The sequence below is a fragment of the Scyliorhinus canicula genome, chromosome 13 (assembly GCF_902713615.1).
Source record: "Scyliorhinus canicula chromosome 13, sScyCan1.1, whole genome shotgun sequence".
Classification (NCBI taxonomy): Eukaryota; Metazoa; Chordata; class Chondrichthyes; order Carcharhiniformes; family Scyliorhinidae; genus Scyliorhinus; species Scyliorhinus canicula.
Genome location: NC_052158.1, coordinates 46,455,764 through 46,482,453, shown reverse-complemented (window position 1 = coordinate 46,482,453; position 26,690 = coordinate 46,455,764). Strand labels below are relative to the sequence as shown.

The following is a 26,690-nucleotide window of genomic DNA, read 5'->3' as shown; positions in this document are numbered from 1 at the left end:
CGCCCAGGAATTGGTATAAATATGCGTGTCCTCCATTCAACTGCCATTTCGCTAGCTGCTGTCGGAGGTCACACATCTTATTGCAATAAAGCCACAGTTGTACCCAATCTGAGTCTTTGCACGATTGATCGTGCATCACACTGGAACGGTTTCTCCACATTGTGAACACAAGTTCCCGCTGCCCCAGCCTTATACGCACCCCCAATTCCAGCCACGCCCACGTGACAACCAACCGCTCCAGCTCGCGCTGCCAACTCCCTAAAGCTGGGCGCCAACCGCCGCTGCGCGCTCCAGAACTACAACCCCCATCAGGCACAGCGGGCTGGCTCTCACCCGATTCCACACTGCCGCTCCTCACTGCGCAGCTCCGTGGCCACAATCAATATGGGTAATGTAGTTCGGATCGGGTGAGTGGCTGCAAAGCTGCAGCCAGTGAGTTACCCCCCCTTCCTGAGCGATTGGTTGCTTGGAGTGATTGGCATGTCCGTTATTGGCGGGTCCACTCTTCCACCTGGCTCTATGTGGCTGCGAGAGCCGTCAATCAGAGAACGGAGCTGTTTGATGTGTGTTGGATACTGAGGGTGTTTATTGGGAGCATTTCCCTCCTGATTTACAGACTGCGTTTTGTTGATGGGTCATTGCTGAATATCAGAAGGTGAGGTGTAATTATCTGGGAGGGGCAGAGACACATTTAATGAAATGTCTTTTAATGTCCTCTTTAAAGATTTTACCTGAAGGCCTTCGCCTTTTCCAGAAGCCTGGGCTTGGATTTGATAATTTTGCCCAGTGCTGTGTCTGAGAGTTGAACGGGGGGGGGGGGGGGGGGAGAGTCTGAGTGAGTGCCCAAAGAAGTGCCTGGCATAGGGAGAGAACTGGTGCGGTAAAACGGTGTTGACTTAGTGTCTGGGTAGTGAGTGAACTGCGGGACTGGGAGACATCAGCCTCCTGGCAAAAATAATCATAACAGTGAGATTACACACGTAACACCAGCCATGACAGATATATTTTGGACTCGGGCCTCGAAGGTGACTCACTGAACTTCTGGCAAATAATTTAAATTGGTGTAAGTCCCTAAAGTTTCTAGTCTGGGGAGAGGAAGAGAGGGAGTTACCCCTAAGAGGTTGAATGAGATATGACAGTGTTGGGGGGGGGGGGGGGGTGGTTACCCCCAAGAGGGTTTATTGAGTTGTGACAAGCAGGACTGATGATGATTTTGTTTCTCCATGTCGGTGAAGTCTCCAAGTTTCTTTTTCCCTCTCACCGATACTTGAAGTTTTGTTTAGGATATGAAAGTAGTTTAAGTTGTTAGATAAATGTTTGAAGAGGTGTACTGGATGACATCTAACCAACTTTGGAATGATAGCTTGGCATCCTGAATTTAGTGACCTTGCTGTTTCTACAGACTGCTTAAAAATTGTTACCTTTTCAGGGATTTTTAATTATGCAGAAATTTTTTATTAAAGACCTTGAATTTCTTAATCAATCAGGACCAAGCAGTCTCCACCAGTGACACACAGTGACAGCAGTGTGCACCATCTACAATATACACTGCAGGAACTCCCAAGGCTACTTTGGCAGCCCCTTCCAAACCAGCAACCTCTGCCGCCTAGAAGGACAAGGGCACTAAATGCACTGGAAAACTACGACCTGCAATTTTCCCTCCAAGTCACACACCATCCTAACCCACGTTTCTTTATTGTTGTTATGTCAAAATCCTGGAACTCCCTCCATAACAGCACTGTGTGTGTACCTACATGGACTTCAGCAATTCAGGAAATCACCACACCACCATCAAGGGTAGTTAGGGATGGGCAATAAATGTGGTCTGACTCAGCGACACCCACATCCTATGGAAACATCAATTTAAAATTGAGGGTACAGCCCCTGCAGCAGAGTACGAGAGGGAGTTGGAGGAAATCATGTTTCCTTTTCCTATTTTACAGAAGGATTGCACCGTACTACACAAAGAATACAGAGAGGATAGACACCGCAGAGAGATCCTGACCATCACCCAAGGAACAACTGCACATCTGTGGGAAGACACCCAGTCTCTTCACAGCATTGCTCAAGGCAGAGAAGGTTGGGCAGTCAAACATCATCTGGAATTTGGTCGGCTGTGAGTGATCGGTCAGGGTGAGGCTGGGAAGAAGTAAGAGTGCGCTCCAAGTGCGGGGAGAGCTTCAGTTGTTCACCACTGAACCATTGACTCATTCCAAAAGGTGAGAGGCTGTTCAAGTGTGAAGTGTGTGTCGGGGGCAGGGGGGTCTCCACAGGCTTGTAAAATCTCCGAACACAATCTGCACCTGTTATCCCACCAGCAATACAAGGACAGCCACATGGCAGAGAAACGATTCAAGTGTGAGGTGTGTGATCGAGCTTTCATACATCCATCGACATTCGAGAATCACCGACGCATTCACACTGGGGAGAAGCCATTCGAATGTGGAGTTTGTGACAAATCATTCTCACGATCATCGGATTTCTACGTACACCAACGAATTCACACTGGGGAGAAACTGTTCACGTGTGAGGTGTGCGCAAAATCATTCCCAAAATTATCAGCTTTCCGCAATCATCAACGCATTCACACAGGCGAGAAACCATTCGCGTGTGAGATGTGTGACAAATCATTCTCAACATCATCATATCTCCATGTACACGAACGCATTCACAAAGGCAAGAAACTTTTTACATGTGATGTGTGTGGAAAATCATTTGCAGTATCAGGGTATCTCCACCAACATAAAAGGACCCACACAGGGGAGAAACCTTTCACATGCGAGGTGTGTGACAAATCATTCTCACAATCATCGGCCCTCCGACAACACCGACGGACCCACACAGGGGAGAAACCTTTCACATGTGAGGTGTGTGACAAATCATTCACACACTCATCGTCCCTCCGTGCACATGAACGCATCCACACAGGCGAGAAACGTTTCACGTGCGAGGTGTGTGACAAATCATTCACACGGGCAGGCAGCCTCCGCTCACATAGACTCATCCATACAGGGGAGAGGCCATTCCGATGCAAGGTATGCGACCAATCATTCTCACAGGTAGGACACCTCCATGCACACGAACGCACCCACACAGGGGAGAAACCATTCATCTGCAAGTTGTGTGGCCAATCATTCTCACAGGCAGGGCACCTCCAGTCACACAAACGCAGTCACACAGGGGAGAAACCATTCATCTGCAAGGTATGTGGCCAAGCATTCTCTCAGGCAGGGAGCCTCCACGCACACGAAGGCATCCACACAGGGGAGAAACCATTCACATGTTCAGTGTGCAACAAATCGTTCTTGCGGTCATCAAGCCTTCTGGTCCATCAGAGGTACCACACAGGAGAGAAACCATTCAGGTGTGAAGTGTGTGACAAATCATTCTCACAGGCAGGGTACCTCCGCATACATGAACGCATCCACACGGGGAAGAAACCGTACATCTGTGAATTCTGTGACAAATCATTCTCAATGTCAACAAGCCTCCTGCTCCATCAGAGGAGCCACAGCTTGGAGTAACCCTTCAAAAGTGAGGTTTGTAATGAAGTTTTTGTGACTCTTCAACATTCCAAGGGCAACCAGTGGACTCTCTCAAGGATGAAAATCATCACGGTCAACAGCTCTCCTGATCCCAGAAGGCATTGATCCAGTAACGACATTGAAACTGACAGCAATGCTTCTCGCTCAGAATAAGGATACTACATAATGAGATACAAATTTTACACAAAATTATGATGAAAGGGTGACCTGAAACCATCAAGGTCACGTCTGTTGCTGTGAGAGAGCATTGGGCGGAAGATCACAAAGATGGCAACTTGTACAAAGACTAGGGTCGTTATCCCGAAAGATGAAAAAAGAGATGCTGAAGCACATTTACACAAACCATCAAGGAATCGAGTCTAGTCTGAGGAAGGAAAGAGTAGTGATCTACTGGATGAACACGAGCAATGAGATTAAGGACAACATCAGCTAGCGCAGTGCTTGTAATGAGTATCAAGCTAAGCAAGATAAGCTGCGCATGACTCATGACTATTCAGACAAACCATGGATGAAGCTTGGATCTGATTATCTCGTCACAGTTGACTGCTATCAGACCACTGGAGTTAGAGCTGATATCAACAACTATCAGTGAGATAATAGAACTGAAAGCACACTTCAGTTGTCGTAACATTCTTGACATTGTAATGAGTGACAATGGCCCTCAATTCATGAGTGAAGAATTCAGACACATAATGAATGATTGGGAAATTCAGCACCACACATCATCTCCAGTCAAATGGAAAGGCCGAGACAGCAGAAAATTTGCCAAAGGGATTATCAAAAAGTCATCCAGATGCAGCACAGATATGTACAAATGTAGGAGTGGAGAAACACACCTACTGAAAGTACAGAACGTTGTGCACCATTCTTCCAACAGCAGAAAACCTACTGAGGCCAACAGGAGTGGGTGACAAGATCAAAGTGAAACAACAGAGAAACAAACTTCAGTTTGATAAAGCTGCCAATTGTAGAATTGGAGAACCGGTTAGAGTGCAAACATTCAACACACTCAACAGTCAACTCCACACTCTGGGGCTGGTTTAGCTCACCAGGCTAAATCGCTGGCTTTTAAAGCAGACCAAGCAGGCCAGCAGCACGGTTCGATTCCTGTACCAGCCTCCCCGGACAGGCGCCGGAATGTGGCGATTATGGGCTTTTCACAGTAACTTCATTGAAGCCTACTCGTGACAATAAGTGATTTTCATTTCATTTCAGTAGTCAACTCACATGGATGTCAAGAGCTATCGTCAAATCTACGTAGAACTGGAGAAGGTGCTACTTCACAGCAGACAGTCGATGAGACCAGAGAGAGCAGCACAGGAGGGAGGAATTTACTCTTCCCTGCTCTTCCCCAGCTTTTACTCTCCTGACACTCCTCTCTACTAACCCTCACTTTTCTCCGCATCCTCTTTCCTACCTTTTCATTCTTTTCATTCTGTATCTCTCCCTCCCATTCCTTCATTTTCCCCACTTATTCCTTTCTGCTACCTCTCCTCCATTCTCTCCCAGCTCTCATTTTCTTGCCTCTCTTCTATCACTGCTCTTCGCTCTCTTTTTCTCCTACAGCTTTATACAAATAAGAGATAGAAAGTTCACCATTTTGAACTATCACAAATGGAAAAACAAGGAGAAACCCCACACAATGTTATTGATGTAATATTGTGGTGATGATTATATTAAACTATTAGCACAGTGGGCTAAACAGCTGCCTTGTAATGCAAACAAGGCCGGCAGCGCGGGTTCAATTCCCTTACCGGCCTCTCCGAACAGGCGGCGGAATGTGGTGACTAGGGGCTTTTCACAGTAACTTCATTGAAGCCTACTTGTGACAATAAGCGATTATTATTATTACTCCTTTCTGTGCCACATCTGTATAAACTATGATGTGTCGGCCTGTAGTTTGCTGAAATAATTGCTGGCCACAGCATGTAGACTTGACTGTTGGCATCTGAACACCCAAGAACCTTGAGTGTAATTTGAACAGGCACGATCGGCAGACGCTCGCCACTCTCATTATTCCCATCTGGACCTGTGGTCATTTCTGCAGTTGGTAGGGGCGGCACATGGCACAGTGGTTAGCATTGCTGCCTATGGCGCTGAGGATCCAGGTTCAGATCCAGGCCCTGGGTCATTGTCCGTGTGGAGTTTGCACATTATCCCCGTGTCTGCATGGGTTTCACCCCCACAACCCAAAGATGTGCAGGTTAGGTGGATTGGCCACACTAAAGTGCCCCTTAATTGGAAAAAAAAATAATTGGGTACTCTAAATTTATATTTTTTTTAAATTTCGGCAGTTGGTACAATCTTCCTGGGTGATATTTAATTACTGAGTGCTAAAGATCGCAAAACTTCAGTTTACTTTTGACATAACTTACATTTAAAATTTCTGACACAGTCAAATTCAGCCAGATTATGCTGATTAAAGCAACAAGGAATTTTCTGTAAGACTTTTTTTAAGTTGTGACCAATTGAAACAGTTTTATCTCAGTATTGTGAACTGATCGGGTTCATGATCATGCACTCCTTTTCCAATATTCCAACTGCTTCAATAAACAATGGTGATGGGAGTGGGTGGGATGTTTGCACATGGATCCCAGAACTTCCAGAAATCTTTGTGTGTCCTTGACAACAACTTTAACCCATGTTCCTGGAATTATGCACCTGGTGTTGGACATTAAAGATCCAATAACATTAGGATGTAGAAGAGTTAGGAAGTTATTTCTGACATCTTGGTCAGTTAGGCTGGTTTAGCACAGTTGGTTAAGCAGCTGACTTGTAATGTAGAACAAGACCAGACACCTGGGTTCAATTCCTGTAGTGGCCTCCCCAAACAGACGCCGAATATGGCGACTAGGGGCTTTTCACAGTAACTTCATTGAAGCCTACTTGCGACAATAAATGATTATGATTATAGGGGCTGGTTTAGCTCACAGGGCTAAATCATTGGCTTTGAAAGCAGGCCAGCAGCAAGGTTCAATTCCCGTACCAGCCTCCCCGGACAGGCGCCGGAATGTGGCGACTAGGGGCTTTTCACAGTAACTTCATTGAAGCCTACTCGTGACAAGCGATTTTCATTTCATTTTTTCATTTCATTTGAACAATCAATATCACAAAACAGATTCGGTCATTATCACATGGCTGTTTGTGGGATCTTGCTGTTGAAAAAATCTAGTTCATTATTCATATGTTTTAGAAAATATTTCGTTTTCAGAATTTAAATTTTTAACTGATGATATCTTTGAGAAACTGGCAATGATGTAAATGTAATTTGAACAGGCTTAGAGTTAATTCATGTAAAAAGCTAACCTATGTAAGGTGAAGGGTAGTGGTGTGAAAGTAGTCATTAATAGAATGTCAATTTGAAGTTTGAAATGGAGCCAAAAGATTGAACATTCAATAAATTATTCAAATAGGGCAGCACGGTGGTGCAGTGGTTAGCACTGTTGCCTCACGGCGCCAAGGTCCTAGGTTCAATCCTGGCTCTGGGTCACTGTCTGTGACGTTTGCACATTTGCCCCGTGTTTATGTGGGTTTCACCCCCACACCCTAAAGATGTGCAGGCTAGGTGGTTTGGCCACGCTAAATTGTCCCTTAATTGGAAAAACATTATTTATGTTTTTAATTATTCAAATGATGTCTAGTTTCCAGATGAAAAGAAGCTGAGAGCAGCTGAGTGAACATAGGGAATTTCGATGCACAAAGTGAATTTGGAGAGAGGACAATCACATCTATTTGTATTATTAATTATTCATATGGGTTACGGAATTAAAGAATTTGGTCGAAGGTTAGTTTATTTAATTTAGCTGGGTGTTTGCTCATAGAAGGTAGTTGCAGTTTTGCTTTGTGGTAGACTGCACCTTACTGGATTGAGAGAGCCAATAGGCCATCAGGACTGCATGTTTTAGTCAAGATAATACTAACCTTACCATTCACCGTATGGAATGCAGGCCTGGCTCAAGCACAGTTTGGGACTTTGTGAAAGGGAAGCAGTTGGAAAAATTGCTCTGTTTGTAGTTAGTAGAAAAAATCGACGGTGGTCCTCACAGAGCCTTGTTGCAGAAAGCAATCAGCAGTTAGCTTGGAAGCTATGTGCAGGCAGTTTGGTTTCTGCCGGAAACCCAAACATGGAGCTGAGGCATTCATAGTTGTGAGGTATGAAGAAAAAATTGGAGGGTTGCTCTTTCAACAAGCTAATGGAAGGAGATTAGCTGAACCACTGAGGAGAATTAAAGATAATTTTTGATTACTGTGACATGCCTTTGACTAGGTCCCAAAAGAAGTGAATGAACCTTCACGATTCTTGTAATGTATAAACGAATTGTTGTGGAATATGAAGTAGAACTGAGATTCACAGCGTGTAATAATAAACTAGTGTTATGTTTCTGGTGCTTTCTTTGTTTTATTCACATGTGTACAATAAAGTTTTTGATTAAAAACACAATGGGTTAGTTAATCATGGGTCATGGGTGTTCACATTTCTCTTCAACTGTTAATGATTATCACTGTGCACAGATTGGTTGTCATGTTTCTTGTATTGCAATATAAACACACTTGAAAACACACTTAGGGGCAGCAGGGTAGCATGGTGGTTAGCATAAATGCTTCACAGCTCCAGGGTCCAGGTTCGATTCCCGGCTGGGTCACTGTCTGTGTGGAGTCTGCACGTCCTCCCCCTGTGTGCGTGGGTTTCCTCCGGGTGCTCCGGTTTCCTCCCACAGTCCAAAGATGTGCGGGTTAGGTGGATTGGCCATGCTAAATTGCCCGTAGTGTCCTAATAAAAGTAAGGTTAAGGGGGGGGGGGGGTTGTTGGGTTACGGGTATAGGGTGGATACGTGGGTTTGTGTGGGGTGATCATGGCTCGGCACAACATTGAGGGCCGAAGGGCCTGTTCTGTGCTGTACTGTTCTATGTTCTAAAACATATTTCAGTGCCAAGAAATTTGACATATAAATTCAAGTATAGCTTTCTCAGGGAAGTATTGCACTTCCTGTGAAATGTAAATTATAACCCATTGATGGAAAAAGTATACCAGCTACAGTGACATTGACCAATATATTGTGTACAGGACTCTTACTGTAGGTTCCCGAGTGTTTTAGTGAATAGGAACACACCATACCTAAAAATCAGGTGGTTTGGATAAATTGAAAAAAACGTGAATTTATCATGAGTTATGAATTTATACAGAAGATTGACGAAACAGTGGGGAGTGGCCGGGGCTGGGGGGAGGGTGATGGGGGGGGGGGGGGGGGGAGAGCAACAGCATTCAGCTTACACCAAACCTTGAATCAACCAAAATAACATACCATTTGGAAATTACCAATGATCTTTCTGAGAACATGAAATGAATCTGAACATATTGCACTGTTATTACACCGAGGTATGATGGGCTGAGGGAACTCAGATCTGTAGGGATTCAGCCCACTCCCTCCCCTACTACCTCAGGATAGTAGCCCTCCCAGACAGAGGGGACAAACATTACCCAAGGTATTAGTAAAACACCCATCACCTGAAAAGGATCTGTCCGTAATTCAAATCACCGATTAAAGTGAGGTCCGAAACTATCCACTGCTGAGAGCTGGCTCACTTTGCTAATATACATACTCACATCAGTGGAAACTCTCAGAATACTCCACACAGAAGTTTCTTTAAAATCCCTGTGCTTTAGTCTGGTTCCCAATTCCAATGGTCAGAAATGGCACCGAACATCAGTGACACAGGATGAAGCTCTTTCCCATCGTACAATCCCAACAATGGTTACAGAGATCCAGTTGTCATGTGGGCCCTTGGACCAATTAGTTTCCATTCCTGGAAGACGCTCTTCCTCCATGTGAGTTGGACAGCGCTTTCTCATTCCCAACTCTGCCCTTTGACCATTCACCACAATGCTTCGGCAGCCATCAATCTGGTTTAATCACTCCCTCATATCCACCTTCGACACCATTGTTTCCAAAATTATCTTTACTCTTTTCCTGGTTGATTTCCATCCCTCCCTCGAGCTAAAAAAAGAGAGATAGTATTTAAGAGAGCTTCAGACCTGTGAGGGGCACTCTTTTTTTGAATATAGCTTTAAGAAGGCAGCTGATTGGTGAGGACATCCTTGTGAGTATTTACAATCTATTAAAGTAATTTAATATTTAACAAAGTATTTATAAATATTTTTTATTGGGTTTTTCGCACATAGTATATTTACAGATATACACAAAGAAGAAGAAAAGAGAATAATAAAAACAAGATAAAAACAACAACACTATATAATTAGAAAAATCACATAAATAAACAGCCAAGAGGTGGGAAATAAAAACTGGGGAAATGCATATACATCGAGGCACTGGAGAGACAATTACATTATACATGTTATTATGGGCCAGGGTTTAGAGAACCCCAAAGTGTATCATGGAGTTCACCTGACCCACAACTTTTTTTTTAAAATTCAGAGTATCCAATTCATTTTTTCCAATTAATGGGCAATTTAGTGTGGCCAATCCACCTACTCTGCACATCTTTGGGTTGTGGGGGCGAAACCCACACAAACACGAGAAGAACGTGCAAACTCCACACAGACAGTGACCCAGGGCAGGGATTGAACCTGGGACATCGGCGCCGTGAGGCAGCAATGCTAACCACTGCGCCACCGTACTGCCCACGACCCACAACTTTTAATAGATTGTGGTATGGGGAGCACATGGCCCACTCTAGGTGTGGTACAGCAGAAATGGAAAAGTATTTTTTAAAGCAAAACAATATTTATTGTATGAACTCAAGTTAACCTTTTTAAAATATACAGTGAACATTTTAGCAACCATTAATTCAAATGCAACCCCCAAAGAAGAAAACACTAAGTAATCCTTTCAACTTTCCTTTCAACATCAATAAGACTTAAAGCACATTAGGTTTACATTCACTACTGAGAACATTTATAATTCTGAATTTACCAAATGATCAAGAGATAGTTTTTTCATGGCAGAGAGAACAGCAGGACACCTGCTTGGTCTGGCTTCAGCTCCAACTGAAAAAGAAACTAAAACACACCCTGCAGCCTGCTCAAAAATAAAAGTAAAAAGCTGACAGACAGCCCAGCTCCACCCACTCTCTGACATCACTGCAGTAGTAAACACACATTTCTTAAAGGTACTCTCAATACAGATATTTATATACACCCCCATTTATAAACACCCATTTCTCAAAGTTACTCTCACATGACAATGTATATATGTCTTTTTGCGCGTGGGGGGCCTTATCTTCTGGGTTTTTTTTGCAACAAAGACATTACATACACCAGTAATACAAAACAGATCTTTGGGGGGGGGGGGTGGGGGGGCGCCCTTATGTTGCTTTCTTCTCCCGATCGGTTTTCGCTGTTGTGCATTTGCCACCGCTTCGGCCGTCTGTCGTTTCTTCCTCTCTGTTGCCCTGTTGTGTTTGTCATGATCATTGTCATTTCCCGCGCTCTCCTTCCAGTTTGGGGTCCCTCGTCTTCTCCTCCTCCCCAGCCCCCCCCCCCTCCCCTGCCTCCCTCCCTCTCCCTACAGCTTCTCTTTCTTTTCCATTGTGTTTAGCTAACCTCTTTTTCACTGTCCCCTACCCCTCCTCCACCCGGGTCTTTCCCTCATTCCTTCTCTTTTCTCATGTTGTGGCTACTTTCTCCTGGCTTTTGGCTACTTGATCATTTATCTGCTTGTTCGTTGGCCACAAACAGGTCCCGAAACAGTTGGGTGAATGGCTCCCATGTTCTGAAGAAGACATCTTCCGACCCCCGGATGGCGAATTTGATTTTTCTCCATTTGGAGAGGTTCTGTTAGTTCGGACAGCCAGTCTGTAGCTTTGGGTGGTGCTGCTGACCACCAGGCAAACAGGATTCTATGGCAAGCGATCAGTGAGGCAAAGGCAAGGGCGTCCACCCTCCTCCCCATGAAGAGATCTGGCTGGCGTGATACTCCGAAGACTACCGCTTTCAGGCACAGCTCCACTCTCATCCCCACCACTTTGGACATTGCCTCGAAGAAGGCTGTCCAGTACTGAGCACCGAGCAAGTCCAGGGCAAGACCAGAACATGTGGGTGTGATTGGCCGGGCATCTGTCCTTCACCTCTGGGCAGAACCTACTCATTGGTGTTCTTGTTAAGTGGGCAAGATGTACCACCTCTGCGTTAGATTGAGTCATGCGTGGAGGTGGAGTTGACCACAGGGATCTGTTTTGGGGCCACTGTTGTTCGTCATTTTTATAAATGACATGGAGGAGGGCGTAGAAGGATGGGTGAGTAAATTTGCAGATGACACTAAAGTCGGTGGCGTTGTGGACAGTGCGGAAGGATATTGCAAGTTACAGAGGGACATGGATAAGCTGCAGAGCTGGGCTGAGAGGTGGCAAATGGAGTTTAATGCAGAAAAGTGTGAGGTGATTCATTTTGGAAGGAATAACAGGAAGACAGAGTACTGGGCTAATGGTAAGATTCTTGGTAGTGTGGATGAGCAGAGAGATCTCAGTGTCCATGTACATAGATCCCTGAAAGTTGCCACTCAGGTTGATAGGGTTGTTAAGAAGGCGCACGGTGTGTTAGCTTTTATTGGTAGAGGGATTGAGTCTCGGAGCCATGAGGTCATGTTGCAGCTGTACAAAACTCTGGTGCGGCCGCATTTGGAGTTTTGCGTGCAGTTCTGGTCGCCGCATTATAGGAAGGATGTGGAAGCATTGAAAAGGGTGCAGAGGAGATTTATGTTGCCTGGTATGGAGGGAAGATCTTATGAGGGAAGGCTGAGGGACTTGAGGCTGTTTCCGTTAGAGAGAAAAAGGTTAAGAGGTGACTTAATTGAGGCATACAAGTGGACAGTGATAGCCTTTTTCTTCGGATGGTGATGTCGAGCACAAGGGGACATAGCTTTAAATTGAGGGGAGATAGATACAGGACAGATGTCAGAGGTAGGTTCTTTACTCAGAGTAGTAAGGGCGTGGAATGCCCTGCCTGCAACAGTTGTGGACTTGCCAACATTAAAGGCATTTAAATGGTCATTGGATAAACATATGGATGATAAGGGAATAGTGTAAATGGGCTTTAGAGAGGTTTCACAGGTCGGCGCAACATCGAGGGCCGAAGGGCCTGTACTGCACTGTAATGTTCTATGACCCTATGCAGTTTTCACTCCAGACTCCCCACCCTATTTCGAGCCCCATGTCTTACTCTCATTGCTTCCTCATCGTGTCCAGTAGTGTCGGCCCTCTCTACCAGACTTTCGTACATGTTGCTACAGTTTCCTTTACCTAAAATGTTTGCGTCCAGTAACTCCTAGTAGTGTCAGTCATGGTGGTCATGGGTATGTCCTTGTCTCCTTCCGTAGGAAGTTTTTAAGCTGCAGGTACCTTAGTTTGTTGCCCTTAGCTGGCTGAAATTTCTCCGTCAGTTCGTCCAATGTTGTGACCCTGCCGTCAGTATCGGTCCCTGATTATCATTGTCCCCCCCCCTCCTGTCTCCACCTTTTAAAGGTGGCATCGATGAGCGTTTGTACAAACCTATGGATGTTGCAGATGGGCTGTTTGTCGGACATTTCGCATTTCGGTCAGGCTGAATTGCTGCCGTGATTGGTTCCAGATCTGGAGGGTGGCTACCACCACTGGGCTGCTGGAGTGTTTTTTGGGTGGGGATGGGAGTGCCGCCGTGGCAAGGGCCCGGAGTGAGGTCCCCTTGCAGGAGGCCTCCTCCGCATGCACCACTCGGCTTCTGACTCCTTAATTCATCCCCTTACTCGTTCTGCTTTCGCCGCCCAGTGATAGTATTGTAGGTCTGGGAAGGCTAGCCCTCCCCTGGACTTTGTTTTTTATGGAACGTTCTTTGGGATCCCAGCATACATTCAGATAGCGGAATGTGTGTCGGGCCTGTTTAAACGGCAGTGCCCTCAGAAAGATCTTGATTTTGCTCATATTGAGCTGTAGCCCGAGAAGGCACCAAACTCTTTCAGGAACGCGATGATTCTTTCCATGCTGCCTTGTGGGTCCGAGATGTAGAGAAGCAGGCCATCTGCATGGAGCAAGACTTGGTGCTCTCTGGAGGATCCCCCTCCAGTTTTTTGCTGATCTGAGAGCAATCGCTAGTGGTTCGATCGATAGGGCGAACAGCAGTGGGGACATCCCTGCCTGGTGCCCCTGTGCAGCTGGAAGTACTGGGAGCTCATGGTGTTTGTCCGTAAGCTCCCATGGGAGTGTTGTTTAGGAGCTTCACCCAGGAGGTGAACCCTGATCTGAGCCCGAACTGCTAAAAAGGGGTTAGTCATGACAGTTGGTAGGGCTTGGTGATCCGCCTGCGAGATGTGGTCATTCATGAGTGCTTGACAGCATCCCTGACAATTACGTCTGCGGAAGTGCATCCAGCTGTGCTTGCTGACTGAACGAATGGATCGGTTTCAGCAGCAGCTGGAGGTAGTAAAGAGCAACCAAATGCGGAGATAGAAGTTATAGAGATATGTCACAGGAAAATAAATGGGTGACCACTAGACAGGGCAGGCAGTAGGTGCAGGAGTCCCCTGTGGCTGTCCCCTCTCTCTAACAAGTTTGCCCTTACAGATACTGATGAGGGGAATAGCCCATCAGGTGACAGCAGTAGCCAGAATGGTGGTACCACAGCTGGCCCTGCTGTACAGAGGAAGGGCAAAGCATAACAGAGCAATACCAATTGGGGATTTGATGGGCGGCATGATAGCACAGTGGTTCACACTTGCTTCACAGTGTCAGGGACCCGGGTTCCATTCCGGCTTGGATCACTATCTGTGCAGAGTCCGCACTTTCTCCCCGTGTCTGCGTGGGTTTCCCCCGGGTGCTCTGGTTCCTCCCACAAAGTTCCGAAAGACGTTTTTGTTTGGTGAATTGGACATTCTGAATTCTCCCTCAGTGTACCCAAACAGGAGTTGGAGTATGGCAATGAGGGAATTTTCACAGTAACTTCATTGCAGTGTTAATGTAAGCCTACTTGTGACAATAATAAAGATTATCATTATTATTTTGATAGTCAGGGGCACAAATAGGTGCTTCTGTGGTCACAAAAGTGACTTCAGGATGGTATTTTAGCCCCCTGGTGCCAGGATCATGGATGTCTCTGAGTAGAGAATCCTAAAACGGGAGGACAAACAAACATATGTTATTGTCCACATTGGTACTAATGACAAAGGCAGGAAGAGCAGCAAGGTCCTGCAAAGATATTACTGGGAGTTAGGCAGTGAGCTAAAAAGCAGGACCTCTAGGACGGTAATTTTAGGATTACTCCCCATGCTGGGTGCTAGTGAGGCTAGGAATGGAGAGATAAAGACAAATATAGCTAAGAGGGAGAGCAGGCACAGGGTGGTCGCTGAACTCTGGAGCTCTGGAGTGCTTTTGCTTCAATGCAAGAAATATAACAGGTAAGACGGATGAACTTAGAGGCTGGATTAATGTGGGGAATTATGATATTGTTGCTATTATGGAGACATGGTTAAAGGAGGGACAGGACTGGCAGTTTAATGTTCCAGGATATTGATGTTTTTAGACAAGACAGAGGGGGTAGCAGAAAGGGTAGGGAGTTGCATTACTGGTTAGGGATCATAGCATAGCTGTGATGAGGGAGGACGTGTTGGAGGGATCCTGCAGTGAGACATTATGGGTAGAATTCACAAATAGGAAGGCTGTGATCACAATGTTGGGATTGTATTATAAGCCTCACAACAGCCAGTGCGATACAGAGGAACAGATTCTGGAAAGATGTGAAAATAGCAGGGTTGTTATGGTGGGTGATTTTAATTTCCCCCATATTGACTGGGACTCCCTTAGTGCCAGGGATTCAGATCGAGAGCAATTTGTTAGGTGTGGCAAGGAGGGTTTTTTGAAACAGTATGTTGATAGTCCAACCAGGGAGGGGGCCTTACTGGACCTGGTATTGGGGAATGAGCTTGGCCAGGTGACCAGAAGTTTCAGTAGGGGAACATTTTGGGAAAAGTGATCATAATTGCATAAGTTTTCAAATACTCATAGGGCAGCACGGTAGCATTGTTGATAGCACAATTGCTTCACAGCTCCAAGGTGCCAGGTTCGATTCCGGCTTGGGTCACTGTGCGGAGTCTGCATATCCTCCCCATGTGTGCGTGGGTTGCCTCCGGGTGCTCCGGTTTCCTCCCACAGTCCAAAGATGTGCAGGTTAGGTGGATTGGCCATGATAAATTGCCCTTGGTGTCCAAAATTGCTCTTGGTGTCCAAAATTGCCCTTAGTGTTGGGTGGAGTTACTGGGTTATGGGGATAGGGTGGAGGTGTTGACCTTGGGTAGGGTGCTCTTTCCAGGAGCCGGTGCAGACTCGATGGGCTGAATGACCTCCTTCTGCACTGTAAATTCTATGATAATCTATGATAAAGACAAGACTGGCCCTCGAGTGAGGGTGCTAAACTGGAGGAAAGCCAACTACTACAGAATACGGCAAGAGCTGGAGAATGTGAATTGAGAGCAGCTGAGGGTAAATCCACATTGATATGTGGGAGTCTTTTAAAGATTAGAGTGCAGGTCAGGCATGTCTCTGCAAAAATGAAGGACAAATGGCAGTAGTAGGGAACCATGGATGACAGGAAATTGTGAGACTAGTCAAAAAGAAAAATGAAACATGCATAAGGTCAAGGCAACTAAAAACAAAGCTTTTGAAGGATATAGGGAAAGTAGGAACAAACTCAAACAGGGAGTTAGGAGGGCTAAAAGGGGCCATAAAATGTCCTTGGCAAGCAGTCAAGGAAAATCCCAAGGCATTGGGATATATAGTGAGCAAGAGAGTAGCTGGGGAATGTGTAGGCCACTCAAGGACAAAGGATGGAAGTTATGCGTGGTGTCAGAGAAAGTGGCTGAGATTCTTAATGAGTACTTTGCATCGGTATTCACCAAGGAGAGGGACATGACAGATATTGAGGAGAGGGATGGGTGTGTGACATGTCAGCATAATGAAGAAGGATGTGTTGGATAACTTGAATGCATTAAGGCCGACAAGTCCACTGGGCCAGATGGTATATATCCCAAGTTACTGTGGGAGGCAGGAGAGGGAATAGCTGGGGCCTTAACAGATATCTTTGCATCATCTTTGACCACAGGCGAGGTTCCAAAGGACTGGAGAATAGCCAATGTTGTCCCTTTGTTTAAGAAGGGAAGCAGGGATAATCCAGGTAATTATAGGCCGGTGACCCTGACGTCAGTTGTGGGGAAGCTGTTGGAGAAGATACTGAGGGACCGGATTTATTCACATTTAGAAGCAAATGGACTTTTTAGTGATAGGCAACATATTTGTGCGTGGAAGGTCATGTCTTAACAACTTGATAAGAGATTTTTGAGGAGGTGACAAAATTAATTGATTATGGGGAAGGCTATGTCTACATGGACTATAGTAAGGCGTTTGACAAGGTCCCTCATGGCAGACAGATACAAAAGGTAAAGTCGCATGGGATTCAAGATGTGCTCGCTAGATGGATAAAGAACTTGCTTGACAACTGGAGACCGAGAGTAGCAGTGGAAGGGAGTTTTTCAGAATGGAGATCTGTAACTGGTGCTTTTCCACAGGGACCACTGTTCTTTGTAATATATATATATAAATGATCTGGAGGAAAATACAGATGGTCTGATTAACAAGTTTGTAGATGACACTAAATAGGTGGAGTTGAAGATAGTGAAGAAGACTGTCAGAGAATACAGTAGAATATAGGTAGATTGGAGAGTTAGGTAGAGAAATTGCAGATGGAGTTCAGTCCGGACAAATGTGAGATGATGCATTTTGGAAGATCAAAGTCAGGTGTGAATTATACAGTAAGTGGCAGAAACCTCATTGACATACAGAGAGATCTAAGTGTTCAAATCCATAGTTCCATGAATGTGGCAATGCAGGTGGATGAGGTGGTCGAGAAGGCATATGGCATGCTTGTCTTTATTGGCTGGGGCATTGGGTCCAAGAGTTGGCAGGTCATGTTACAGTTGTATAAAACTTTAGTTAGGCCACATTTGGAATATTGCATGCAGCTCTGGTCGCCACGCTATCAGAAGGACATGGATGCTTTGGAGAGAGTGAAAAGAAGGTTTACTAGGATGTTGCCTGGTCTAGATGATGTTAGCTATGAGGAGGGTTGCATAAACTCAGATTGTTTTCTTTGGAAAGACGGAGGCTGAAGGGAGACCTGATTGAGGTCTACAAAATTATAAGAGGTATAGACAGGGTGAACAGTCAGAAATCAGTCAGTCAGTTCAAGGTGAGATGGAGAAAGTTTAGGAGAGATGTGCAGGGAAAGTTTTTCATGCAGAGGGTGCTGGCTGCCTGAATTGGATTGCCAGTGAAGGTGAGGGAGACCGGTATGAGAGCAAGGTATATCTTGATAGACACATGAATGGGCGGGGAATGGAGGGATACAGATCATTTGGATAATAAGTAGTAGGTCGAAATACGGAATCTGGATCGGCGCAAGCTTGGTGGGCCAAAGGGCCTGTACCAGTGCTGTAATGTTCTTTGTTCTTTGATTTCCCTGCTTCTCAAGTCCAAGGTGTGAAGATTTGGTATCTGGTACACAACTGTTCTATCCATTCATTGTTATAACAATAATCTTTATTATTGTCACAAGTAGGCTTACATTAACACGGCAATGAAGTTACTGTGAAAATCCCCTAGTCGCCACATTCCGGCACCTGTTCGGGTATACGAAGGGAGAATTCAGAATGTCCAATTCACCTAACAGCACATCTTTTGGGACTTGTGGGAGGAAACCGGAGCACCCGGCGGAAACCCACACAGAAATGGGGAGAATGAGCAGACACTGCACAGACAGTGACCCAAGCGGGAATCGAACCTGGGACCCTGGCACTGTGAAGCAACAGTGCTAACCACCGTGCTACCGTGCAGATCTGACTGGACCACATCAAGCACTAGGGGGTCCTGCTTTCCTCTATCAAAACTGTTCATTACTCCAGAACCAACCTGAAGAGAAAAGATAATCCACGACTTCTCCCTATCATGCACAATAAAGGGATGCCATATTCAGATCTTCGATGTTGTTCAACTTTGGAACTGACACTTTGGAACTGACTTATCCTTCATAAAGTGGGAAATGTGCTCCAATGATGTTCACAGATCACATGACCTACCCTGTGTATTCAAAAACTGATTCACTGTCAAACAGAAATGAAAGTACATTCCAGATTTTTTTTTAAAGTAAGTGGGCTCACTTAACTGGAGAAATGATGTCTGTGCTTCTTGTAAAGAAGTGCAGTCCAAAGAATTGTTTATTTTGGGCGTTAGAGTTAAATTAATTTAAAGTCTTCAGTGAACCATTTATTATTTATTTAGAGCACCCAATTCTTTTTTCCCAATTAAGGGCCAATTTAGCATGGCCAGTCTACCTACCCTGCACATCTTTGGGTTTGTGGGGGTGAGACCCACGCAGACAATATGCAAACTCCAAATCGAACCTGGGTTCTTCGCGGCGTGAGGCAGCAGTGCTCCCCAAAGAAGTCAATAAACGGCTGCCACCTCTGGGCGAACCCTAACATCAATCCCCTCAGGGCAAACTTGATTTTCTCCAGTCTGAGAAACCTGGCCATGTCACTTACCTAAACCCCCGATTTTGGGGGGTTCCGCGCCAATAAGATCCATCTCTGGGCTATCAGGGAGGCAAAGGCCAAAACATTAGCCTCTCTCGCTCCCTGGACACCCGGGTCTTCCACCACACCAAAAATCGCCAACTCTGGACTCGGAACCACCCTTACCTTCAATACCATGAACATGACATTGGCAAATCCATGCCAAAATTCCCTAAGCTTCGGACATGGCCAAAACATGTGGACATGATTTGCGGGCCCTTCCACACACCACCCACACCTATCCTTCACCCCTTCAAACAACCTCAAACAAGGGCCACAATCATATGCGCCCTGTGGACCACCTTGAATTGTATTAGGCTAAGCCTGGCACACGACGAGAACACTTTAACCCTACTCAGGACATCCTCTCACAATCCCACCTCTAATTCCTTGCCTAATTCTACCTCTCATTTTCACTTCATTTCCCCATGAGCCACGGGGATGACCCGATTAATCTTCCCATGAGCATCGTGGAGTACGAACTCCCCCGTTGAGGGGGAATTCATTTGAGTATTGTGATTATGGGCCATTCCTGCCCAAAATCCCATGGCAGTACCTTATATGTGGGGTAAATAATATGGTGACCCGGCGGGAATTTCTGGCCGAGCCGTAACTGGGCCTAAAAAGGCTGTCGAGATCTCCCTCTCATGAGTGCAGAGAAAGGAGTCCAGGAACTCCTGGGGCTGTCAGGAGTGGAGGTCAACAGGGTTGGATGCTCCCCCCTCCCCCCCCCCCCCCTCCCATTCAGGAACACAGCGGCCCCTAGAGCTGGGACCCATGGAACTCCACCCTGGCCCAAACACTATCCGACCTGGACCATTGCTGAGGGCCCATAGTCACAATACTCTGCAAGTTTGCGCAATCGCAACAGAAATTCGGTAATGAATTCCCCTGAGGTTCTCTCGTCCATGTTAAATCGCTATCTTTGCACAATGACCGATGGCTTGAGGTCGTAGTGGTTTGTCACAAGTGCCACTAGCTCTTTGAATATCCTGGTTTCTGGGGCTGCGGGGAAGGTTAGGCTCTTTATGACAGTGTATGTGGGGCCCCACAGGTGATCAGAAGAATTAACATCTGGCTTACACTCCATGACCAGACAGGACACCTTCCCAGAACCAATGGAGAATGATCCGAGGCTGTGCCGCACTTGCAACTGGGGAGCCACAGGGATTGGAAATTAACGGTCACCAGCCAGAGCCAGGATCCTCCATCTGGAACAGCCTGCTGAAGATGAGTGCATGCAATTACATTGCACTGCTGTGCCGCTGGTTGCTCAAATCCGAATAACTGCCCAGGTAAATGGCCACCCGTTAGGTATGGAGCTGAATACGGGGCTGCGGTTTCAGTAATAGGGAGACAGATATTCGAGAAAATTAGTACGGGGATTCAAAAGCTCAGCTTGCGGGACATTGAGGCAAGACTAGTGACCTACATGGGGGAACACCCAAGCCATAGCAGGCACAACTATGACCACAGTCACCTATGGACAGCAGACAATTTGTACGAGTCCATTATAGAGTAATGGACTCCTCTCCCCTCAGGATATCGCGAAGGAAATGGTCCCTGGGAAATGCGGACAGACGGAATGAGGGAAAGATGTGTTCGGTGGTGGAATCATGCTGGAGTTGGCGGAACTGGCAGAGGATATGGAGGCGAAGGAACTGAGAGAATGGGATGGTGTGTGAAGAGCTGTAGTCAAGATAAAACAGTCAAGGAAGGTAAGGGAAGTGTCAGAGATGGATCATGTTAAGGTGATGAGAGGTGGAAATTGGAAACAAAATGAATACATTTTCCCAAGCCCAGACAGGAACATAAAGTGGCAACGAAACAGTCGTTGATGAACCGATAAAAGAATTCTGGGATGGGGCCAGAGTAGGACTAGAACAAGAATGTTCCACATACCCATGAGGAGACAGGCAAACTGGGACCCATGCAGGTACCCATAGTCACACCTTTGGTTTGGAGGAAATGAAACATGTTAAAGGAGAAATCGTTGAGTGTGAGGACGTTCAGTCTGACGGAGGAGAGTGTTGGTGGATGGGGATTGTTTGGGCCTCTGTTCAAGGAAGAAGCAGAGAGCCCTCAGGCCATCCTGATGGGGAATTGAGGTATAGTGGAATTGGACATCCATGGTAAAGAGCAGGCGGTTAGGGCCGGGAACTGGAAGTTGTTGATCTGGTGTAGTGCATCAGAGGAATCGTGACTGTAGGTTGGAAGGGACTGGACAAGAGGACAGAGTATGGAGTGAAGATAGGAAAAAGTGAGTTTGGTGGGGCAGGAACAGGCTGACACAATGGGCCTACTGGGTCCTTTGTGGATTTTGGGCAGGAAGTAAAAGAGGGCTGTGTGGCGGGAAGATCTCCAGAGGAGATGAGGTCAGTGACAGAGAAGTGATGCTGAACTTGTCTAGAACCTTGTTTAGACCACACTTGGAGAGCTGTGCACAGTTCAAATCAACATATTGAAAAAGAACGGAAAAGAACTGGAGAGCAGCATTCAGAGATTGGTACTATCAGGAAAGTGAACAGGCTAGCACTCTTCCCTAGAAAGGAGGGCCATCATAGAAATCTTTAAAATTATGAATTCTAAAATAAAGAATTTTGGGGTAAATGAATAGATGGCCCCACTTGTTTGGGGGAATCCAAAACAGGGGTCCAGAAATATAAGATGGTCAATAATAAATCGAATTAGGAATGCAGGAGAAATTTCTGTCCCAAGACAATGATTAGAATGTGGAACGTGTTCCCACAGAGAATGATTGAGGCAGATAGTTTTCAGATATTTGATGGAAAGCCACGTAAGTAGATGTTCGAGGAAATACAAGGATCTGCTGATAGGGTGAGATAAAATAGGACTGTCATGTGGAGCAGAAGTACCGGTAAAAAGCAGATGGGCCAAATGGTCTGTCTCTTTGTTGATGGGGCAACATAAAATGCTGCATTTGTTGCCAACACAGCTTTAGTGTTTTATTCTGTTGCCACTGATGAATCAGGTAACAGCCAGGAACAAAGATGGCGCTGCTCAAGAAGTCACTGCTGTGTTTTAGGAGATACTGTTTAGTTCCCAATTGAAGCATTTGGGCCAGAGCACCTGTTACTAATGGAGAGGGAGTCAGTTTTCCAGGTTCGAGCCACAGCCAGACTCAGGCCTCAGGCAGTATTTTGGTCCGAGAGTCAGGCATTTGTTTATCCGGGATGAGATTTTGTGGCTATGAGATTGTTTAGCACAAGAGATTTATATTGACTCATGGGCAACGTGGTAGCTCAGTGGTCAGCACTGCTGCCTCACAGCGCCAGGGACCCAGGTTCGATGCCGACCTTGGGTGATTGTCTGTGTGGAGTTGTCACACAGAATCACTACAGTGCAGAAGGAGGCCATTTGACCCATGAGTGTGTACCCACCCTTTGATAGAACACCCTACCTATCCCAGTAACCCCACCTAATCTTTTTGGATACTAAGGAGCAATTTAGCATGGCCAATCCACCTAATATGCACATCTTTAGACTGTGGGAGGAAACCGGAGAATCCGGAGGAAAGCCATGTAGACAAAGGGAGAAAGTGCAAACTCCACACAGTCACCCAAGATGGGAATTGAACCTGGGTCCTGGGTAAACATACGCCGGTGTCTGTGTGGGTTTCCTCTGGGTTTCCGGTCCACAATCTAAAGATATGCAGGTTTGATGGATTGGCCATCCTAAAGTACCCCTAAGTGTTCAATGGTTAAATGGGGTTACGGGGATAAGGTGGTGGATTGGGCCTAAGGTCAGGTGCTCTTTTGGAGTGTCGGTGCAGACTCAACGGGCCTTTATGCACTGTAGAGATTCTATGTTCCGAACTGTGAAAATGCCTCTTAAAACCCCAAGTCTATAACTGATAACTTGGCTGCAACATCAATGTGCCAAAGATTGTGACAGAATGATTCACATATTGACCTTTCAATGTTGCTTCTTTCAGTCTGATGTGTTGTACATCAGGTCTCAGCTTGTCTACCTCCAGCAGTTCCAGCATCTCTGACTCAGAATAGTACTTACCTAAGTACTTACCTTGCCGCATTGCCCTTCATATCCTCCATGGCATCCTATGCCCCTCGGACCATGACCCACTCCATACTTTCCAATTCAACATCTGCATTCAACCACTTTCATGGTTCCTCATACCCTCCATGCCAACCTGTGTTCCCCACCCAATCCACATGGCTCTTTCAGACAATGCCTTCCAATCATTGCCATTACACCACCCTTGCCAGCTCACCCATTATCCACAATGGGAAGACCTCAGGACCACATGCTGAGGTTAAATAAAATGAAGTTTCAGGTGTCTTTTGCAGACTGTTTTTAAAACCATGAATTTATTATTTTTAAAAAGCAATTAGTACATCTACATTCCTTATAGCAAATATTTAATTCAACTGCATCATCCGGTCTAAAAAAACATTGAAATTCATAGTTCCACTTGAAGTGTCCATAACCACTTGGAGTCAGGCACTCTACTGTGACAATGGAGGGCTGTGAAATGTATCATGTAACATTAATTCAGTCAATCATTGAGGCAATAATTTTTAATACTCCAGTTTCTTCGGAGTTAATGTCAGGAGGTTTAAATGCCTCGATAACTTGAGGGCTCCTTTTGACAGTTCATGTTGACACCTCTGACAATTATTTTTGACAGTTCTTTAAGTTCTCAGTTCCAACAGGTTTTTGCATTTACCATGCACATTCATTTCTACTTACAGTAATGTCAAAGGGCAGCTTACCTCCAACAAAGATGCCTGGGATCATATACTCGACAAAAGTGTACCCTAACTATCCAAACAAATCCACAGAGTTCAAACGTGCTCCTGTTGGGTATTACAATACGACACCAGACCCCAAAAGTGGCTGGGATACTGGACAGAACCCCAATATTTTCTTTTAATTTTGTAAGACTATGAGAAAGGATACCTAACTCCAGGAGTGATTACACAAAGAAACAGTGATATGGTATATTATATCAAACTTTATTACTAACACAGTATTAAAATCTTTAACATCACTCCAGAAAATAACTTACAATTACCACTTAAACAATACTCCTCAATGCAATGAATCCAATACCCTGAATTGCTATCTTTCTTTATTCCTACTTGAACAAGAAGAAGAAAATCATCTCAGCTCTAAAGCCACTGTAACTACCAATGGCACATAGGGGGTGAAATTCTCCGACCCCCAGCAGGGTCGGAGAATCGCCTGGGGCCGCCGAAAATCCCGCCCCCGCCGTGGCAGAGATTCTCCGCCACCCGGGAAGTGACGGTGGCGGGAATCTCGCTACTCCGATCGGAGAGGCCCCTGCGGTGATTCTCCAGCCCGGATGGGCCGAAGTCCCGCCGCTGGGAGGCCTCTCCCGCCGCCGAGGTTTTGAACCACCTCTGGAACGGCGGGATCAGCAGCGCGAGCGGGGTCCGGGGGGGGGGGGGGGGGGGGCGATCGAACCCCGGAGGGTACCCCCACGGTGGCCTGGCCCACGATCGGGACCGCCCGCTCAGACTCCGGGCCTGTGCCCTGGGTGCACTATTTTCCTCCGCGGCCGCCACAGCCTTCGCCGTGGCGGAAGCGGAAGAGAACCCCACATCGCGCATGCGCCGGCAGTGACGTCAGCGGCCAGCTGCCGCTGACGTCACTGCCGGCGCATGCGCCGACTGGCGAAAGTCTTTCGGCCAGCCCCGCTGCCAGGGCGCCGGTTTTTTGCGCCAGTCTTCGGGTGCAAACCGCTCCGGCGCGGGGCTGGCCCCCAAAGGTGGGGAGAAGTCCCCACCTTTGGGAAGGCCCGACCCCTGGGTGGTTGGCGCTACTCCCCTACGCCGGCACCCTTTCGTCACGTCGGGTAGGGGAGAATGCCGCCCAGGATACTTGCTTTCCAGAGATGTTCTTTAAGAGAGATCCTTTGAATCTGCTTTAAAGTCAAGATCTGACCCCTGTCAGATCTATGCAGAAACTCTGTCTGTATGTCATCAGAAGCTGTTTCTCAGCTTGTTTCAGCTCCCTAGTCTGCACTGTTTTAAAGACTGTTAATCTCTTTTTTTAACTGAACTGCAGAGAATAAAACCTGACTTGTGATCACCGCTTCATCCAGAACTGCACTGACCTGCTTTTCTGACAAAATGCCTGATACCATAGCTCCACCCAGTAATGACATCATCTTATCAAGCTGAAATCTAATTAACTTCACAAGTAATCCCATTAATCAAGAGGAAATTTGATTAACCAAAGCTTTTTACAATGGTTTAATTGCTCTCCATGCTCCCAAAATATACTTGCCTTTCAAACTAGAATTTCTTTTAAAACATGATTGCAGCAGCCTAACCCAGGCTTTTAACCCTAATTGCACCAAATAGCTATAATACAATACATCTCACATTCCTATATTGATCACATGGGTCAAACCTGCACAAATTGGTTTTCAGACATCTCTCACTGAGAACTACACAGTGGAGGCAGCTGCTGATTTCTATGGTGAGTTGCCTCTGTGCAACATGCAAATCCCAGCCAAACCCATTCCTGATCTGAAAATGGGAAGTTCTATAATTGGGGCTGTGTGGGGAGTGATGGTGGGGAGATAAAGGACTCATGGATTTGGCCTTCTTCTGCAATTGTCCTCACGATGGAGAGATTCTCTGTACTGGAACATATCCAGACAGAAAAATATCCCACAGAAGGAGAAGATAATGGGGTCAAGGAGGCAATGGTGGGAGGGATAGACCCTAATCCAGTGGTGTCTCCCCGTCTCCGTGAGGCATGTCCAGCAGCACATGTCTCTGGACTGGGCTGCTGCTGGCCAGAAGGTGCAGGCACAACAATCTGCCTCATTTCATTCAAAGTTTCATTGCAGAATATGACAAAAAAACTCATTCTGTTGCTGAAGAATCGCTTTGTTTCTTTGTAGATGCTGCTGAAGAATCGCATTGTTTCTTTGTAGATGCTGCTTAAGAATCTGATTGTCATTTTGTAGATACCGCTCAAGAATCTCATTGTTTCTTTGCAGATGCTGCTGAAGAATCTCATTGTCTCTTTGCAGATTCTGGCGAATGTCTGTCTTAAATTCAACCAAGGTTTGCTGAAGCAAGTTAGAAGTGGCCTTATAGTTTTCCATACTTTCAACCTGTTCCTGATGGATGCGCTCAAGAGGTTTCAGATCATCTTCATTTTCTTTACCAGCAGCACAAGCATGATGTTGTCCGCGTGTTTGTGAAGACAGTGGAGCTTCTGCTCCCAAAGCCGCAGATTCCTCATTTCCGGAAGGTTCCGAGCACCCTCCCTCCATCACAGCAGTGAGATCATCACAGGGCTCCTCCTTCACACAGGTCACAATATTTAAATTTAACTCATCAACACTACCCTCCTGATACTCCTCTCCGTCCTCCACTGCAGCTGCCATGCCATATTGCTGTGAGGTATTCACCTCCATCCATTCCTCATCAGCCCTTCCTGGAATCTGTATTGCTGCTGCCAACTCTCCTCCATCACCATCTGATGTGCTCATGGACACCTGTGTATCTGTCAAAGG

The 26,690-nt window shown here is 46.1% G+C and overlaps 2 protein-coding genes across 6 annotated transcripts in view; one reads left to right on the top strand and one right to left on the bottom strand.

Annotated features, from left to right (window-relative positions):
• The first annotated feature begins 485 nt into the window (after positions 1-485).
• LOC119976674 (zinc finger protein 709-like) lies at positions 486-26,402 on the top strand. Of its 4 annotated transcripts, none has more exons than XR_005462960.1 (4): positions 486-655; positions 1,944-2,219; positions 20,692-20,868; positions 26,202-26,402. XR_005462960.1 is itself a non-coding variant. In XM_038817355.1 (2 exons), exon 2 carries the CDS (start codon positions 2,337-2,339, stop codon positions 3,522-3,524), a length of 1,188 nt encoding a protein of 395 aa, XP_038673283.1. In that variant the 5' UTR covers positions 490-655; positions 1,944-2,336; the 3' UTR covers positions 3,525-5,160. The 4 variants fall into 4 exon arrangements, 1 of the variants encoding a protein (XP_038673283.1); XR_005462958.1 differs by having other exon boundaries at positions 26,169-26,383; XR_005462959.1 differs by lacking the exon at positions 1,944-2,219 and having other exon boundaries at positions 26,169-26,383.
• Positions 24,907-26,690, bottom strand: part of LOC119976636 (zinc finger protein 271-like) — a 31,785-nt gene continuing 30,001 nt past the window's right edge. For both annotated transcript variants that reach the window (XM_038817274.1, XM_038817275.1), the window contains exon 5: positions 24,907-26,680. In XM_038817274.1, coding sequence (XP_038673202.1) covers positions 26,007-26,680 — 674 coding nt within the window. In that variant the 3' untranslated portion in view covers positions 24,907-26,006. The remainder of the gene's footprint in view (positions 26,681-26,690) is intronic.